General features: G+C 51.6%; 2 protein-coding genes across 7 annotated transcripts in view; both read right to left on the bottom strand.

Annotated features, from left to right (window-relative positions):
• Positions 1–220: 220 nt before the first annotated feature.
• LOC130605606 (la-related protein 6-like) lies at positions 221–2837 on the bottom strand. Its single transcript, XM_057421219.1, has 4 exons — positions 2356–2837; positions 2080–2256; positions 1621–1831; positions 221–1187 (listed from the first exon to the last, which is right to left on the bottom strand). The coding sequence occupies exons 2-4, from the start codon at positions 2247–2249 to the stop codon at positions 228–230; spliced, it is 1341 nt and encodes a 446-aa protein (XP_057277202.1). The 5' UTR covers positions 2250–2256; positions 2356–2837; the 3' UTR covers positions 221–227.
• A 2785-nt stretch (positions 2838–5622) lies between these two features.
• The window catches only part of RFX2 (regulatory factor X2), a 52353-nt gene continuing 38980 nt past the window's right edge, over positions 5623–18995 (bottom strand). For all 6 annotated transcript variants that reach the window (XM_057421211.1, XM_057421212.1, XM_057421213.1 and 3 more), the window contains 12 exons: positions 17238–17419; positions 14488–14607; positions 13561–13676; positions 12821–12939; positions 12389–12501; positions 10137–10285; positions 9282–9379; positions 8402–8551; positions 7810–8018; positions 7331–7484; positions 5974–6016; positions 5623–5820 (listed from right to left, as the gene is read on the bottom strand). In XM_057421211.1, the coding sequence (XP_057277194.1) occupies positions 5711–5820; positions 5974–6016; positions 7331–7484; positions 7810–8018; positions 8402–8551; positions 9282–9379; positions 10137–10285; positions 12389–12501; positions 12821–12939; positions 13561–13676; positions 14488–14607; positions 17238–17419 (1563 nt within the window). In that variant the 3' untranslated portion in view covers positions 5623–5710. The remainder of the gene's footprint in view (positions 5821–5973; positions 6017–7330; positions 7485–7809; positions 8019–8401; positions 8552–9281; positions 9380–10136; positions 10286–12388; positions 12502–12820; positions 12940–13560; positions 13677–14487; positions 14608–17237; positions 17420–18995) is intronic.

The raw sequence follows: 18995 nt of genomic DNA, 5'->3' as shown, positions 1-18995 counted from the left end.
CCCCAAGACCAAGAAGGGGCAAAGAGAGAAGGACCAAAATAAATCACTGCAGCAGCCAGGAAGTGCCTGGAGAATTCCTCCCTCTTTATTGCCCATTTCCCATGGGAGCTCCACAACCTGGGCCAGGAACAGCCCCTGCGGGAAGCGGCCTCGCCTCTCCAGTCTGCTCGAGAGGAGGAGGAACCCAAGAGAACAGACGGAGCCCGAAACCAAACCGTGAAGGAGCCTCAGCGCCGGAGGACGAGCTCTCCGCTCCCGAAGCCCTTGGTGCCATCGGAGCCGTGGCGCAGGCGCAGCAGCACATCCCGCAGGCCGAGGCGGTCGCTCAGCATCCCCTGGGCTGGTGGGGCAGAGCCAGGACAGGGTTTGGCATCGGGAGCGGGGCTGCTGTGCCAGGGGCTCCATCCGCAGCGGCGCTCGGGGCTGCAGCAGGGGCCGGAGCAGCTCTTGGGGTCCCAGCTGGGCGGGGGGAAGACTTTGCTGCCGAGGAGAGAGCCAGTGATGCTGTTGCTGAAGTTGCTGAGCTTCAAGTTGCCATCAAATGAGGTGGGTGCGGAGGGGTCCCTGCTCTGGAGGAGGGGTGGCGAGACCCTGGCACCATCTGACCCTAGAGAGCTGCAGAGCCCGGAGTCCCCGAGGCTACGGGGGAACACAGAAGCTGCCGCCTGCAGCCTCCATCCCATCTGGTCCAGCTCCTCCGCCTTCCTCTCAGCACCAGGTTTCTTCTTGGAGTCCCTCATCCAGAGCCGGACCACTTTGATGCGCTCCCTGCCCCGGCAGCTCCTGCTGCTGAGGTCCTCAAAGGCCCTGCAGGCGCTCTCCAGGCTCTCGTACTCCACCGTGGCGCAGCACTTGCTCAGCAGCTCCGGGAAGCGGGATGCGTATTTCTGCACATCCGAGGGCAGTTTGCAGCCTGGACGCAGGATGCGGATGGCGGCGATGGCTCCAAAGGGGCTGAACAACCTTGTGATGGTGTCCAGGAAGCAGTTCTGGCGCAGCAGAGGCACGTCCTGCTCCTGGGGCTGCAGCTCCCAGGCCAGCAGCAGTTTGCTGGGAGGCACGGTCAGGAGGGACTCGGGGATGGGGATCTTCCTCCTCACTTTGGTCCCCTCCTTGTTCACCTCCAGCAGCCTGGAGAACTGCAGGGCATAGAGCGTGAGCCGCCAGTCACGCGTCAGGTATCTCACCTATGGGACAGAGGGGGACACGGCATCCCCATGAGTCTAAATCCCCCTAACCCCACCCTCCAGGCAGGCTTCAACCCCACCAACTTGAAGTCACAGCAAGACAATATCCCCCTCTCACAGGAGCACCTTCAGGCCTGCAAGGGAAGGTCTCCAGTGCCCCCTTGGCTCCCCACACATCACAGCACCAGCACTTCCCTGCAGGGTTTTGGTTCTGGGATGGCCTTTCCCAAAGCAGCCCAGAGGAACCACGGGCAGAGGAGGTGAATGAGCCCCCGGGGTGGTTGGAGGACTGCTGCAGCACATCAAAGGCAAAGAGCAGAGCCTGGCCCTGCACCACCAGCACTTCCCCAGGACACAGAGCCTGAACCTCCCCATACACCCCAGCAGAGACCCCCAGAGCACACCCAGACACCATCCCACCGGGGCTGCCCACCTTCTTGAAGGACGTCAGGAGCTTGATGCTGACAAAGCCCATCTTGTTCTTCTGGACGTGTTTCAGGAGGAAAGCGTCCTTGGCCAGGTTCTCATCAGAGAAGTAGAACTCCACCTGGGACACGATCCTCTGGATCAGCTGCTGGTCGGGGATGGAGTGGGTGCAGTCCAGCAGATTGGCCCCTGAAGCATCACTCACATTGCAGAAGGTCCTGGCAGGGCAGCAGGGGCACAGGGATGAGCTGGTGGCCTTTGGGATGTGCAACAGTGCCCAGTCACAGCCACAATGGTGCAGACAGCAGAGACCCAGAGCTTTGCCCCACCTATGGGGGAGTGATGCCAGCCCGCACTCTGTGAGCACCAGTGCTCGACAGTGAGCCCAAGCCCATTCCAGACATATTCCCTTGGGGATAAACATAATGCTCAGCCCCCCCCCCCCCCCATCCCAGCAGCCACATACCCACTGAAGCTCTCAAAGAAGTCCTCCTGCCTGAGGAGCTCGAGTGAGCAGCTCTGTTGTGGACGAAGATGCTGTGTTGGGATGGGATTCCTCAGTCCTGGCATTGGGGTGCTGCAGCTGGGCTGGGAACAGGGCCCTAAGGCCACCCCAGAGCTGTACGATGAGATCATCCTTCGTCTGGAACCTTACACAGGAGAAGAGGAACACCAGGCTGCTTCCCAACCACAACCAGCCCAGGGATGGGGGAGCAGAGGGAGCTTGTGGCTGTGCCCTTACCTGCTTGGCAGTACTGGGAAGGGTAGAAAGTCCGGGCACTACATCCTAGAGACCTGCAGGCAGAGACCCCAAACCCTCCCCACCTCCGAACAAAGGCTCCTGAAAGAGGAAAGAAAGGAAAAGAAAGGAAGAAAAAGCCCTTAGAGCCCCCAGGCTGCTGGTTTATAAGAGCAGCCACCCTGAGGGAGCCCCAGTGATGGGTTATGGACCCACCAGACCCCAGGTGAAACCTCTCTGCAGGTTAAACAGCCCCAGCTGAGCCCTGGGGGCAGCCCCTGCATCCACTGCTGAGCCAGGCCAGGCAGCAGAGCAGCACGGAGGCACCAGTAGCAGCACTGGTACCAGTACCGGCACCCCGTGGTACCCAGCGGGGCAGTGAACTGCTGCCGTGAAGCAGCTCTTTCTGTGCCTCGGTTTCTCTTTCTTCTGCAGGGACAGCTGCAGGCACAGGGAGGTGCAGGGAGGGCTCATTCAGCCCAGGGCATCGCTTGGGTTCTTGGTGCTGCCGGGGTGATGGCAAAGTCCTTCTTCCTGCAGAAATCCCCCCAGTCCCAGGGGAGGGAGCAGGAGAGCCCCAGGGGTGAAGCCCAGGGTGCCCTGGGAGGGGGTGATGCTGTCGGGCAGGACAGCCCATAGCTTCAGTTGAAGATCCTTCTAGTTGAAAACCTCCCTGCTCAATGCAGGGATGAGCTCTGAAGCTCCCTCCCAACCCAAACTGCTGTATGATCCCATGACTCAGTACGAGGTGGGGAAGGGTTGGGATGAAACTCATCCCTTTGCTTGAGTCCTCGCTGGGACCAGCGGGAGGGCACCACAGTGGGGGGCCCATCACACATCCACCCTGAGCACTGTCGGGTGCATCCCTGGCAGCATCCCTGGCAGCATCCCTCCCTCCCTCCCTCCCTCCCTCCCAGGGGCAGCCTGGTCCCCTGCCCCAATGCCTTGCCCCAGCCATGTGGGGCTCCTGCTGCTGCACCCCCTAGCTGTGCCACACTGCCCTGCTTGAAGCTCATCCTTCCAAGGACTGGCAATGCCAAACGGCCTCTGGGATGTTGCAAGCCCCTGGTTTCCCTGGGGTTGGCACAATTGGTGTGTGTCCCCCATCAGCACCACTTCAAACTTCCCTGTCATGACCTGGCTTTCTGTGTGGTGGTGATGCTGAGTGCAAGAGACAGTCCTGGGATGCAGGAGGTGGCACAGGAACTGGCAACAGCCACTGGAAGGTGGTGGCACTGGGTGGTGGGTGACAAGGAATAGGTGGTGGGAAGCAGAGGGTGTCCTCCTCCCTGCAGCCACCAGGTCCCTGGCCAGAATTGCTTTGTTCAGACCACACTGGGCAGATCCTGCATCTCCCCTCAACGCTGCAAGGCTGCATCACCTCCCTGACACCTCCTTTCAACGACTAAAGAAGAAATGGCACCACAACATTTATTGTACAGGCCTGAGCATTTGATATATGTTTATTGCTATTCAGGTTTAGCTGGGAATTTGGTGCAGATGGGGTTTAGGTGTTATCCAGACTCCTTGCACAGTGCTGCAGAGCTCCAGAGCATCCCCTTTGCCCGTCCATGGGAAGCAGACAGTGGCTGAGGTCGGTCGGTAGCGGCTGCAAAGAGCCAATGCACCAGCACTGGTTCAGGCCACACTGGGTGGGAGCAGGGGAGTTTGAGACCTGGTTGCTCAGTTGGTGTTTTAGACCCTTGTATCAGCAGGATCTGAAGTGCAGCCTCTGACCCAGGGAGTTATTTACAGCCAAATCCAGCTTTCTCACTTGTCTCCCGCTCCTTTGATACGAGACATTTACAGACAAACATCACCCTGACAGACAACAGCACGGGACAGTGGGAGGGAAAGATGTGCCACTAAACACACGCTCTTTTTACTTTCCATTAGCACTAGTTTTCCAAGTGTCACAGCTACCTTAGTACCATTGGGAGTGAGTAAGTAATATGTTTGGATAGAATATACTCTGATATGCAGATGTACACGAGACCCCTGGAAAAGCTCACATCAAATACTGCATCATTAGAAATAATAATAATAATAAAAGCTATTTATGACACAGCCTTTATTCACAGACAGATCTGCCCCGGGGGGGGGGGGGTGGTTGTTTTTGCTGTTTGACTGGATGGCAGATTCCACCCCCTTCCTCTGCCCTGTGTAATCCACATCAGCCCAGACCTCACAGGGCATGGAAAGGGAGAATAAAACCCTGCTGGGGCAGAAGCTCCCCCAGCTCAGCCCCATTGGAGCCACCACCACAATGCTGCAGCAGCCATACAGCCCAGGGGAATGCTGGTGGAGTGATGAGCACAGTCGGGGCTGTGCCAGCCCCTCGCTGCTCCGTGGGATGGGCTCAGCCAGCACAGGGGGAAACGGGCCTGCCAGCCCAGCCTAAGGCACTGCAGTCACACACCCTCACCCCATCCACACGCAGCCCTACAGGCAGCTGCACCCACCTTCAACACCTTAGCAGGACATCAATGAGTCTGACAAAGCCCAGGACGTGGGAGCAGTTCCCTTCTGCCTGGGGACCCTGGGGAGGATGGGGATTGCCCACAGGCATCAGAGCCCAGGGGGCAATGGACATGCTTTGCAACCAGCTGCTGCTTCCTCAGTCCTTTGGTATCTTGAGTTGGCCTGACAGTGGCCCAGGAGCATTTGCAGATCAGCAATGAAACGCTGAGCTGGGAAGACATGGGAGCAGCTGGGAATCCTGTCCCAGAGCATGTGTGCGTCAATCCCAGAGCATGTGTGTGTCAATCCCAGAGCACACGTGTGCACCACTCCGCCGGGACCAGATGGATGTGCAGCCTGGAGCCCTCTGCCCAGGTGGGTACAAGAGGGATGTACTGTCCTGCACTCCCTGGTGCAAACGATTTGGCAAAGTCAGAGCCAGGACTTGTCTTGAAAGGCTGGAGGAGAAGGGTCAGGCATTTTCCTTTCTTCTTGGGCACTGAGTGGTTCAAGTCTGTATCACAGTGAAGTCTGACAAGTGGGGAAGAAACCCAAACCACCTTCCCTGAAAGAGGAAGCCTCATTTGCCTGCCTGGCTCAGGCTGGAGAGGAGAGGCTCACCCAGCCAGGCACATGGGATCCACTGCTGACCACGGGGCTTCCATCGCTCGGTAGCAGACTTTGGACCATCACCCTCCAGCCAACAGTGATGCCGGAGGAAAGCAGGCGGCCAAACCAGCTCCGTCCTGGGCTTACCCCGCAGCCCTCCTCAAACACAAGTAAACATAAAGAGAAACTAAGAGGCACTAATAACGCAGACACAGGAGACTCAGGCTTGTGAGCACCAAACCTGGCTCCGGACGTCTTCCCCCAGCTGGAGAAAAGCCGAGTCCCCGTTTCAGATCTCCTGCAGGGAGTAGCCAGGGTCGCTGCGCTCCCGCTTCACCAGCGGCTCCCCCATGCTCCGGGAGTCGGTGTCCACCTCGCTGCCCAGGTCACCAACGTCATCTGCAAAGGACAGGGCTCAGCATGAGGTTGGCACTCCGAGGGGAAGAGGTTCTTCTTCCCGAGAGAGCAGGGTGGAAGAGCCTGCACCAGCCTCCCCCTCCCACAGCAACTCAGCCCCGGGTAGCAGGACTTCCCCTGAGGGACAGGAGGTACCTTTGTCCAGCAGCGTTGGGGACAGGGATGTGAGGTCACCAAACTGAAAGGAAAAGGAGGTGCAAGGTAAGTGAGGCTCGCTGGAGACCCAAGGCACCAGACCTGCAGGCTGGCCCCTATGCCCAAGCAATTCCAACGAGCAGCTGGAGCGCTCAGGAGAAGCCACAACCAGCAGCAGTGGTGAAGAACAGCAAAACCAACCACGTGTGCTGGGGAAAAGCCTGTAGCTACCATTTAAACCTCGGGGCAAACACCCCCCCCCCAACAACCCAGGGCAGGGCTGAGCTCTGGAATGAAGGAAGGAATTGTTCCATCTCCCGAGTCACATGCGAGTGATGGTGCCTTTTCTCCAGCCCTCTCCATCTGTTGGCCAACTGCTCACCCAAACCATCCCAGCTCGTCACCACTCCTGGGGCTCTACCATCACTTCACCTCTCTACAACTCTCTGTGAAGCCTTTGCATTCATGTCAGGAGAGTGCTCTGGCTTGCCAGGCCATTGTGCAACGAGAGCTGGGGATATATTGGCTCTGAAGATGCGCTGTCTCCCTCTGAAACACTAAATTGCTCTGACAATAACGCTGAAAGGTCCTGCAAAGTAGGGCAGCAGAAGGAACTGAGGAGCGCAGGGGCTCCAAAGGGAGCAATGGAAACGGAAGGATGAGATCCATTCTCTTTCGGTGGGAAGACTCAGCCCCCTCCTGGAGAATAGGAATAGTGCAAGAGTTTAACAAAGGCAAGGCAAAGAGTGCAGGATGAAAGATTCCCACAGGCAGCTTTTCCTGGGAGCCACTCTCTGCCTTTCACGTTCCTTTAGTATCAGTAAAGAGAGGGCTTTTGTTGGGAAGAGTGGGACCTCGCAGCACTGCTGACCTGGTGCAACAGCGTGGCTCTAATAGGAGGGGAAGGGGAAGCAAAAGGCACACACAGCTCATCTGTGTGGCTCACAGGAGCTCCATGGAAGGAAGAAAACAGCTGAAATGGGCTGAAAGTTGCAGGGAAGGTTACTTCTGGACCTTTCTTTGCTTGGTTTAGCTCTTGTGTTTGCTCTGGCAGCAACCCCAAAGTCGGGGTTGGTACCCCCAGGTTATGGAGAGAGGTGGGGAGATCCTTTTCCTCCAAAACCCAGCTGATGCTCAACTGCCCCAAACCCCCTCACAGCTCAGGTATTAGCCAGCCAGGATGAAGGATGCTCAAGGAGCTGAAGCCTTGTGCCAGGCACTCCAAACAAGTCGGTAAATCATTCAGCAAAGCTGGTTCTAAGAACGTGGTGAGGACACAGTGTGGTTTGTGAAGCAACCGCTTCTCTTTGAGCGCTGGTAAATTTGGGTCTGTTTCTAGGGAATAAACAATTCTCACCTCTCCCATGACGGCAATTGGCATCTCCCCCGTTGCCTGGGCAACACGATGCTCTACCAGATAAAACATGTACTCATCATAGAGCAGGCGAATGAGGTGGAAGGAGCCAAAGCTGGCAGCACTGCGCAGGGTGAGGTCCCGGATCACCATGGAGCTGGAAAAGGGCCACGAAACAAAATATTTGGGTTGTGGTTTACTCTTGCATCACAGCTGATGTGAGTTCTTGACCCTGACAATGCTCTGTTTCTACCTCTAGCCCAAGAGTAGCAAAGCACTTTATAAGAACTGAGTTGATGGAGCATCCTAGCCCCATCCTGAAAGGATACAGGAGGTAGAACTGTACCCTTCTGTACCAGGGCAGAGCAACAGTTAACCAGAGTTGCATGGAAGTAAAGAAATTGGCCTTGGCTTTTCAAGGAGCTGCTGACATGCCCTAAGCCCCATGCAGGAATGTCTCCAAAATGAGAAAGGAAATGTACCTATAGAAAGACCATTTCAACAGGAACTGCCTGGCTGCCTTGGGGAAGCTGGGACTGCCCTCATGGTGCTTCAGGACTTGAGTAACAACGTTATCCAGCCAACTTGCCCACTGGTCCAGAGAGCTCTGCTGCTGCAGGGTGAGCTTGAAATCCTGCTCCAGCTTCTGTACCATGCCTTCCTTGCACTGGCACACCCATGACGCTTGCTCCTGCTCAGAAAGAAGGGTTGAGTTACTCATGCCAAGCCTGAATGGTTGCTGCACCCCATCCCAGGAATTCAACTTCATTTCTTAGCAGACAAGAACTGTGCACGAGTTCAGAACCCTGTCTCCTCCGATTCATCCAGACTACAGCACAATATTACTGTTAGAAGTACATAATGGTTGGTACCACCACTTCTTACAGAAATTCCTTAATGCCTGCTCCCCTCTTCACAGCGCAGTGGCAAACTTACCTGGAAAAGTAACATTAAACCATGAAATCGGTCATTTAATTGCTTTTTAGTATTGGAAAGATGCTGGCTACCAGCAGGGAACCTCCTTAGAGTCCCAGTCCTAGACAGTATGACACAGGCAAAGGCACCACACCTTACCTGCACGTTGGCAAAGTCGACCCGGTTGAGGTCACTGAGCATCTGGTTTATCTGCGAGGTGTTCTGCAGCACAGCCCGGGCAGCCTGGGCCAGGTGGTTCAGGGACGTGTATCTCCGTAAGGTCTGCGCGAAGGCACTCACCACCCCGACCTGCAGCACAGCCACAGGGCTCCGTGAGGAGGAGGGCTCTGTGCTCAGCTCAGGCACGCAGCGCACAGCAGCTGGGGTACCCTGCATAGCCCCACTTGTGCTGCTGTCCCAAGCATGCCCGAGCTCTTTGGCAGCGTCCCGCAAACCGGCCTCTGTGCTTCTTTAAGCTAACGGGTTTTCACACTCTGCCTCCAGCAGAGACCAGCAAGGTGAGAAGAGGCTACAGGAATACATGGCTTTAAGGAGAGGGGAAGTAGGAGCCTTGGGTTCAAGTCTCTGCAATGCCATTCAGTCCATGAGGTGTCCTGTGGTTTTTAGCAGGACAAACCTCATTCCAGAGCAGGGATTTTCTTCCACAGAGCCTTTATCTTAGGATAAAGGAATGGTTCAATGGACAGAGCATCATCACCTGCTGGTACAAAGGAATTTCCCTACATGTCATAGAATGGTTTGGGTGGGAAGGGACCTTAAAGCTCACCCAGTTCCAACCCCTGCCACGGGCAGGGACACCTTCCACTGGAGCAGCTTGCTCCAAGCCCCTGTGTCCAACCTGGCCTTGAACACTGCCAGGGATGAGGCATAATTATTTTGGTTCATAACCATCCATTACACCGTGTTAACCTGGAGCACACATGGCCAAACCCAAGCAGTGATTTCCAGTCACTGGAAAACTGCAACACACAGACACTCAGCTCCTATCTCTGACCTGTATCATGCTCCTTCTGCTTACCTTGGTCTGGACAATCTCGGGGGGGAAATCACTCATGGCATTCATCAGCCACCCTTCCAAACTCTTGGCAAAATTACGGATCGCCTGGGTGAGTGTGCCTGCAAAGGAAACTGCACAGTTAGAAAGGATGCTCCACAGCATCTCTGGACACCACTTTCTACCTTAGGACTGCCGGGGAAAGCACAGCCTCTAATCTGGTTAGCTGTGATCTCCATTAGCACCAAGGAAATCAGCTGAGTCCTGGATGCACCCAAAGTTTTCTTATTCTCTAATGTTGTTGCTCCAGCTTTACTTCTTTTCTCTTATTCTATCTCATTCTTTTCTCATTGATAGTCCTTCTGAGCATTCTGCAGATGTTGAAATCTGCTCTTTACAGACACCCATGTGCCCCAGCACACAGACTGGCAACAGCAGCTCAGAGGGATGTGGCTTTCCAGTACTGCCCAGCCCATCACTGATCTCCCATATGGAAGTTGACCTCAAATTCCCAGGAGGTGCAGCAGGGGACAGGACTGTCCTACCCAAAGATACTATCTCAAAGGAAGCATCTCACAAGGATTAGCTCTTGTGCATTGAGGCTATGCTTTTACCCTGACTCCAAGCCAAACTCAGGAGATGGGATATGCCATAAACCAAGTTTTAAAAGGCACGGGAATTTCCAGGGGCCGCAAAGTACCATCGACACAGAGCGATGCTGCAGGATGAGTATTGCTGTCGCCATAATATTTCAGCTTGCATTCAAAACAAACCCCTCTAAATCTGCTTTTATAATGGAAATCTTTGTGACAAGCTGTAGCCAGGCTGATGGCTGTTTGTCAGACCCAACATCCCATGATCCCGCTGCAGGATACTCACTGGGCACTGGTCTGAGCACGTCTGGGATGAGAATCTCCACCAGGGCCTGGTACAAGATGTGATCACAGCTTCTCATCCACTTGAGGATGGGCTCGTATTTGCACAGACTGATCAGCTTCTCTTTCGAGAGGGTTGCTTCATGCTCCTCACTGCGGGAGGAGGAGGAGGGAGGCAGTGTTAGCAGCAGGTTTGCGCTCAGTGTGTTCACTCTGCTTGAGTTCTAACCCATTTTCAGCAGAAGAAAAGGCAGAAGCCGTTCATGTTTTGTTCAAAAGGAAACCTCTGATTGCTTGTACAAGTCTTGTCTGACTCTGCAAGCACCTCTCTGTCCATGGGCTCTGAGCACAGTTTTCCCTCAAAGCCACATCTCCTGGTGCTTGCCCTGCCTGCCTTTGCTGCTGTCTCCATTGCCTTTCACATGCGTATGTCTTGTGTCCATGGGAATTGCACTTCAGTACAGACATTTCAGCAAGCAAAGGCTTAGCTGACTCCTCCCTACAGACCCAGCTATTTCAATCATAGAATCATAGAACCACAGAATGGGTTGGGTTGGAAGGGACCTTAAAGCTCCTCCAGTTCCAACCCCTGCCACGGGCAGGGACCCCTTCCACCAGAGCAGCTTGCTCCAAGCCCCTGTGTCCAACCTGGCCTTGAACACTGCCAGGGATGGGGCAGCCACAGCTTCTCTGGGCACCCTGTGCCAGCACCTCAGCACCCTCCCAGGGAAGAGCTTCTGCCTTATCTCCAACCTGAGCTTCCCCTGTTTCAGTCTGAACCCATCACCCCTTGTCCTATCGCTCCAGTCCCTGATGAAGGTTCCCTCTCCAGCATCCTTGTAGCCCCCTTCAGACACTGGAAGCTGCTCTGAGGTCTCCATGCAGTTTCTCTTCTCCATTTCTAAAACCTTTACACCTCTCCTCTCTGCTCTAAACCTCCTCAGCTGTAGCAGTGGCAGCAAATGTTGTTTGAGCAGCTCAGCCAGTACTGACAGCTACTACAAATGGTTTCAGTGTTTAACACCTTTGAAAGCTGAATGTTTTCAGAGGGAAAAAGAACTGATGTTTGATGAGAACAGAGTGTATTGTCTCTTGCTGAATGAGGTCAACCAAGTTGCATTATTTTCACTTTATAGATGTAGGGACACTTTTTTCGCATGATTAATGCATAAGATACTTGGTTAAACAGCAAGCAGAGAAAACCAAAGCCTTAATGCACTGCCAGCACTTCAAAGAAGAGATGCTCAGATGTTATGTTGGGAGCTGGGAATTTGGAAGGGACTTTCCCCACATGTTACATTAAAAGCATGAAAGCCAAGCCTTGGACATACTATAAAGGCACTTGGAGCCTCTGCCTGAGCAGTTTTAAATGAACTCCACAGGCTAGAACAGCCCCATGGAGGAACTGGCCATCAGGTACCCGAACTTTCTGTTAAGTGGAACCATGATCTGCATTTTATTGTGCTTCCAATTTGCCACTTTGATAATATTTTGGATTTATATTTGTGTATCTGTGAAGCAGGGGGAGGGAGTGATTTACCTATAGCAGTGGTATGGAGAGGTACTAGAGCACACAGCCTTAGCAAGACAGGCTGGTTTAGACAGAGCCCTGTGGAAATGCTGCCTCCAGCATCCGAGTGAGCCTGTCTGTACCTAGCACAGCTCTCTGGGTGCTGCACTGTGCCTGGGAGATACAGCCTGAAGTAAAGGAGATTTGGAAACCATCAAACACAGCTACAGGGATTCTTTGCAGGAGCAGATCCACTGGGTAACATCTACTGAGGACAATTGTACAGATTAGCATGGGGTATTTGCTCATTACTTAAACTTTAAGGCCCATCGAGATCTGGATAGCCAGCCAATGAAGCGAGTCAGTCTCAGTGGCACTGAAACCTCAGAGCCTGAGACATCACTCCAGATGGATACCTAATGGCACAGAATCCTTACTGTCTGCTCTTAGTGACCATTCACATTCTCATCCATCCTGCATTTTGGATGAGCACGTGTTACAGGAGGTTTAAGGCACAGAGATGTACATGATCAGAGCAGATGCCTTCCTCAGGGGTCTGAACTTCATGTGCTTGTTGTAAGAAATACTCCTGACGGCCTTTGCAATGATTCTGCTGGGAACCAAATACTTTCGAGTCCTACCAAGCACTCCAAATGCCTCACGAAGCTGAAAATACTGCAGGCATTTTTAAATGGATAAATACCACCCCAAGAAACGGAGCGCTCTGAATGAATGGAAGCGTGTACCTGGACGGCAGAGCAGTAGAGCCATCACTAGATGGTGTTTTAGGACTCCAGAAGGATTGCCACAGTTTCTCAATGTAATGAAACTGAAGATTCATGACAACATCCAAAGTCACCTAACAACAACAAAGAACAGAAGTCATTAGCCGCTCTGCCTGCATCTTGTCACGAGCATAAATCTCATGTGCTGCCATTGAGGTTAAATAATTTACAAGGAAAAGAACAGGAAATGCATGGGTTTAGCAATCAACACAGCATAAAACTTGTCACAGAATGAAAAAGGAACAGAAAGCACAATATTTAAGTTGTATTACCTAGCAAATCAAGCATTCCCTATCATATTCTGGCTTTTCCTAAGAGCAGGACATGAGATGAGCACACAAATTATTTCCCACATTGATTAATAAATCCATTTAAAACATTCCAAGTCATCACCTCGCAGTGTTGCCTGTAAAGAAGCTGCAGAGTTTTCACATCATTCATGGTCACCCCTTCTTGTAAGAGGATGCTGCCTACATCAGGGGCTGGGAACTCAGGAAAGACATGGGTTACATCTAGGGAAAAGAAAAGATTGGGAAAGATGGTGAGAGTTAGGAGCACTCAGTTACTCAGCACTCAGATGAGCACTGGGTGCTGCTGTTGTGGGTGATAATCTTTCATGTTTCAGTTGGGATGAAATAGGAGAAATAAGACTGATGATTCAGTATTCTCCCTGATTCATGTTGGTACAGGGGGCAAAAAGAGAACAAGCACAGCCCCTTCTTTCAGTGTAGAAAGGGAAATGTTTTCTTTCTCTTTGTAGTATAAGAAAGAATACACTGTCCTCTCTACCATGCTTCCCATTAGATTTTCTCCCAAGCCTGCAAAATGCCTCTTTGGTATTTTGAGAGTACAATGGAACACAAAAGATGGATCAGGAGCAATTGTGTTTCAGAGCTGGCTGGGATTTGCTGTCTGCTGGAGGTGATGGAGACACACAGATCCAGACCCAGCAAAGCCAGAGAGCGCGTCTCACAAGGAGGCGGTCCACATGGATCATCTGCCCTCAGGTAGGTTATTGCAGCCATTGGAATGAAGAGTCACTCCCTGCAGCTGCCTGTCTTAGCCAGGCTCTTCAGGACCTCCACTCCTTCCATTCAATTTGGGTACAAGCAGACATTAAGAAGTCTCCTCACCTATGAACTGCTGGTGATGCTGACTTTGAGCGGCAACCGATTGCTCTGGCGTAGTGTGTGAGTTACTGTTGGAGCCACTCTCTGACATTCCATCCATCTTCTGAGCTGGTCTATACCTGAATGTAGAGCATGGTTTGGGATTCACACAGGCAGGAGCAAGCACACACGTTATTTGCAACACAGGCACGAAGACTTCTGCCTTCATCATGTAATACCTGAGCTTACATTCAAGCAGAGGAAGGGAAATGAGAACCTCCTTTTGAAAAGCCCTCCAAAGGTGGAATTAAAGGGGCTAAGAAGTTAGCCCAAGGTGACACCAAAACTAACCACAGCACCATTTAACTTGCACTTTTGCACCAAAAAACCCCCAACAACCAAACAAAACCCAAAATCTACCCAAACACAACAGAAGCCTCCAAGTCCCTTACACTGATTTGGGACAAGTAACTCCAAAGCTGAGGTCCTAAAACAGTTTGGTCACAGGGACACCATGAAAAGGGGCACATATGGTGGCATTCTCTGTAGCAGGGGGCTGCTACAAACAGCACAGGGAGATAATAGAATCATGGAATGGTTTGGGTGAGAAGGGACCTTTAAAGGCCACCTAGTGCAGACCCCCTGCAATGGGCAGGGACATCTTCCCCTACATCAGGTTGCTCACAGCCCCATCCAACCTGGCCTTGAACGCTTGCAGGGATGGAGCATCTCCCAGAATCATTGTTGGACCCTTCCATTCCTCAGTGCAGCCCGGGACTTGCAGCCCCCACTTCAGCAACACTTGGGTTTGACCTGTCCCAACAGGCTCCCTCTGCTCCCAGGCAAAGCCAAGTCCCAGGATGTGGCCTGCTGCATCCTTTGGGAAAGGACCCTTGCCTTTAGCAGTGTTGGGGCCACAGCTTGTGAGCTCCAAGCTGCTGCAGCACCTACCTTTGCTTCTGGTGGATGGGCTGCTGCCTCATTGCCATGTACTGCGTATCCTCCTGCAAACGGTTCAGCGGAGACTCCGGCTTTAGGCGGATCCCATAATAGTGATATTTGGAGTTTCCCCTGGAAGTGTTGAAATTGCTCAGTGTAAAGCAAGTTAATGGAAGGGACATCACAGCCCTGCTGTTTACTCTTCAGCTTGCTTTGACAATACACCCTGCTTCTTGTAGCACGCCTTGCTTTGCTGCCGAGCACTACGAGAACTCCTGAACTGAGGAACTAAGGGATGCCATCATCCCCTACAAAATCTCAAACCACGAGTCACAAAGTTCAGTGACAGCCACACGCAAAACCCAGGCAGGCTTCTTGCAAGGAACCCGTGGTAACCGGAGAAGAAGAGCCACGTGTTACAATACAAAGTGTTATTTAATGGAATGACAGAAAGACCTCAGGGGACGCTGCTATTTCATTAGGATTTAAGGATTTTTTTTGTCCCATCAAAATAACCTTCCATCTTTATCAAGGCTTGGAGAAAACGAGCCTGACTGAACAGCCAACTACGATAGGAAAAACGTCTTTCTGCTGCCAGCCCTTTGACAGCGACAGCAAGAGGCTTTGATGTGGCTTTGTTCTTGGAGTTGCTCATTTGGGGAGGTTTTGTGGAAACTAAAAGCTTTTTGCAAGCGAAAGAGGCTGTAATTCTTCTCCCCGGGCTGGCCAGGGAAGCTGCTGCCGTGCATCTCGGGAGAGCATCTTTCCATCACATCAGACAGATGTGTCAGCTCCAGTTTTTCCATCCAACTGGAATTTTGCACTCCCCAAGCATCTGCTTTTGGGAGGGAGAAGGGCAATTATGCAGCCATGGATACATGACGGCAGCGTGTCCAACTTGGCGTTAGCCAATCTGTCCCTAATAACAGCTGAGCTGAGTAGGAGCAGGGGAGCAGCAGGAAGGTCTCCAGAGCCCCTATTGGGGATGCTTCAAATTCATTTGCTGCGTCACCATGACATGGTCTGGAGGCACCTTAAATCCAATGATGCTTCCCATTGGAAAATCAGATAGAGAAATCTGACAGAATTAACCCTTTCTTCCTTGCTGACTTGTCTGCTCTTTGGCACCGTACCAAAGGGGGTTGCACACACTGAGTGCTCAGGCATGAAGTACACCTTGGCCACATCTTAAGTGATTTTAAGTGCCTGTAAATTAAATGACTGCTGCATTCATTATTTCAATTAATGAATAAGCAAATCATGGCGGGCAGCTATTTCCATATTTGCTAAGGTATCCATCCCAGCCTGCACGCTTGCAGTTTTAAGTGGGGTTTTGCTTGTTATTTTCCTTTAATCCTTGATGACATTAAAGATTTTCTCTCCTCTAGAGAAATGATTTCAGATCTCTTGCACTTGAACCAATCTAAAGAAATCCAGACTCTTCTTCTGACTGCTGCCTCCACATTCCAGCTGTGGAATGCCCTGGACACATCTGGTTTTGTTCTTCTTTAGAAGCCCAAATATCTAAGCTTGAGTTTGGTTATAAAATCTTGCACAATCAGAGCAATCTGTATTTCTCCAATGTATGAGCTACTTGTATAAATTCAAAGCTGGGATAAATGCACACTCAGTTCTGCAAGCCATGCAGGTTCTTTGGATGCGCCTTGGTAGGACACATGTAACTCAGAGCAAGTATAGTTTCTTATCCTATGCTTTTGTTGTAACATCCTATGGATCTTTGATGCTTTAAAAGAAAAACCTCAGTCACAAGTTCAGCTTTGGGTATGCAAGAAACAATCCATTTCCATCTGTACAGCTTGTCTGCATCCAGAGGTGGACCCAAAGGGAGAAACCATTGCACAGCACCAGAACTTGGGGCTCTGCAGCTGATTGTCATGGGTTAAACCCAGCCAGCTACTCAGCACCATGCAGCCCCTCACTCACCCCCCCCTTCCCTTCCCCAGGTGGGATGGGGAGGAGAATGGAGAGAATGTAAACCCCATGGGTTGGGATAAAAAGTTTAATAACTAAAGCAAAATATACTGTTACTGCTACTAATGGTAAGGGAAATAATGAGGGAGAGAATATAAAACTAAAAGGGGAAAGGAAAACTAAACAAGAAATGTAAGTGATGCCCAGTACAGCTGGAATAGCCCTTTGGCTAGTTCAGCTGTCCTGTCCCTGCTTCCTCCCAGTTTCCCATGCCCCTCCTCACTGGCAGAGCATGAGACTGAAAAGTCCTTGATCAGGGTTAAGTGCTGCTGAGCACCAGCGAAACCATCCCTGTGTTATCAACGTTGTTCTCAGGCTAAAGCCAAAACACAGCACTGCACCAGCTGCTAGGAAGAAAATTAACCCTATCCCAGCTGAGCTACTTCATCTTGTTGAGACAGTAAGGGAATGAGAAGGCAGCCTAGGTTCAAATAACACATTCTTTCAACTCCTTAGGATAGGGACTTAGACCAAATTCCACTGGGTGGCTGGACAAGGCACTGTCACCGGAGACCTGGAGTGTGTCTGCCATTCACTGTATTGCCAAGCCTCTCACACTGCTGATTCCTGGTGAGGAAGCAGCTTTGCCTCACAGGAAATCACTGCCATGCCTCACAATAGCAGCTTTTTTCCCTACAAGACGATGGTTGGTTGTTTCTGTAGATCTCAGAAGACCTATGCCTGCTCAGTGATGCTTGGCAGGTCCTCAATCTGCATGAGAGGTGGTGTGGGAGGGTTGAGGTTTGTATTTAATGTGGATTCGTACCAACCTGGTTCCCAGGCGACGGGTCCTCAGCCCCATGAACACTGAGCGGATGAGCTTCCCAAAGGAAGCAGCGTTCACCGGATCCAGTTTGTGCTCCTGGCAGTGCCTCAGGTAATGGTTGTAGAGGGAGCTCCTGGGAAGGCTGACACCTTCCGCTGTCTCGTAGTTGTCCAACAACCACTGGAGCTTTATGTGTGGGAAACATAAAGAAAGAACACATGAAAGTCTAAAGAGAGCTGGAACGGGCCTCGTCAAACAGTGGCGATGCCTAAATGTCAGGACAGCCCATCTGCCCTTTCGAGAGAGCTTCATGCTGGGCACCTCGTTTCTCTAAGTTCATTTGTATAACTGATATGCCAGTTGCATTTTGACAAAGGACCCCCAGCCCAAAGCTCATCACCCAAACAGGCTTTGCAAGAGCATCACAACCCAGTCCACCTGCCAGCAAAGTGTCCACCTTGGCTTCAGATGGATTCCTGCAGAGCCAAAATCAAGCTGTAAAACCTCCTGTTTTACATGAATAATGATGTTAAGACACTGCCTCGGAGGAATAAAGGAACCAAATATGCTGCAAAGTCTTTATCAGTGTGAAGACTGGCATGCCTCTGCAAGTGTTCCCTTACCAATAACATCAACAGTTACCAAAGCAAGCTCCAACACCTGAGGGGGTCCATCCAGTTTTCAGAATTCACTGTCTGAACTTCTCCTGACAGTTGTGCTGATGAAAGAGTGCAATGAAGCTGAATGCAAACCTCCAGCCCTGCCTGCACAGGAGGCACGGCTCACCAGACACAGCTGCGTTCCCCCATCAGTGGCAAAACAGACTTGGGTTGTGGATGCCAGAACATCGGTCACATCAGTTCCTTGCAACAAGCAGTTTAACACGTGGTGTAATTAAGAACAACCCAAATCGAGAAAGCAGCAGGATTTAACCATGCACAGGGATGTGTAAGTTGCTTTGTACTTAAGTTGTCTCTACTCCTACTCCAGCATCTGGATCTTTTCTATCATTTTCTCCTGGTGAAACCAATCCATCACTCCACTTGTGTTTTACATCCACAGCTCTGAAAATACCACCTGAAATGTGAGGGGCATCTCAGACACCTCACTCCATTGAGTTATTTTCAGTTTAGGTATCTCATATCCAACACTGCTCTCCCAAAAAGCCTTTTCAGCACTTAGGAATGTATGTTCTGTGGTTCTCATTCACGTCCCCAAATCTAAACCTCTGCTACAGAAAACGAGCTGAAGCCCAAACTGTATAGTTCAAACGATTCCATTCATTGGTTGGGTTTGATCCAAAGCAACCACAAGTTCAAAAGACTGGCTCCATCAGTGTTGGTGGCCATAGAGCAGAGCAGGGGCTGCCAGAGCTGTAAGAAAAGCCTCTTGGCCATTTCCCTCTGGCCTGCTTTTCAGAGAGCTACTTGTCACCTTGCCACCTTCCTTCACTTACTCATCACCTAAGTCACTCTTTGGTGTGTTATTCCACAGGCAAAGAGCTTTCTGACCTCCAAACCCTATGGTCCTAAGGGGTTGTGTTTCCTAATGACCATGTGCTAAGAGCCATCACTGTGAGGCTCCCAAAAGCTGTTCTCTAGCCTTGAGCTTCCCCCATCCTTTCAGCCAGCACTAACAAAAGTGGACCCTGGTGTTTGTGACATGGAAGATCAGCAGGAGCTCAGTTTTAGGTGGTCCACATCTGAGCTAACTTCAGCCCATCCCCTGTACGCAAAAGATTCATGATGAAGAAGGTTCTTTT

This window comes from Pezoporus wallicus, unplaced genomic scaffold (assembly GCF_028554395.1).
Source record: "Pezoporus wallicus isolate ANWC-B61680 ecotype Strahan unplaced genomic scaffold, APGP_CSIRO_Pwel_v1 scaffold_14062, whole genome shotgun sequence".
Lineage (NCBI taxonomy): Eukaryota > Metazoa > Chordata > Aves > Psittaciformes > Psittacidae > Pezoporus > Pezoporus wallicus.
Note: the sequence above shows the minus strand (reverse complement) of the source record. Positions and strands in the feature narration are given on the sequence as shown.

Excerpts from the sequence above, each read along its gene's own strand:
- LOC130605606 (XM_057421219.1), bottom strand. The coding sequence starts at position 2,249 with ATGATCTCATCGTACAGCTCTGGGGTGGCCTTAGGGCCCTGTTCCCAG. Across the intron at positions 1,832-2,079 it reads TTCTTTGAGAGCTTCAGTGG|GACCTTCTGCAATGTGAGTG; the intron begins GTATGTGGCTGC and ends CTGCCCTGCCAG. Across the intron at positions 1,188-1,620 it reads TCCTGACGTCCTTCAAGAAG|GTGAGATACCTGACGCGTGA; the intron begins GTGGGCAGCCCC and ends TCTGTCCCATAG.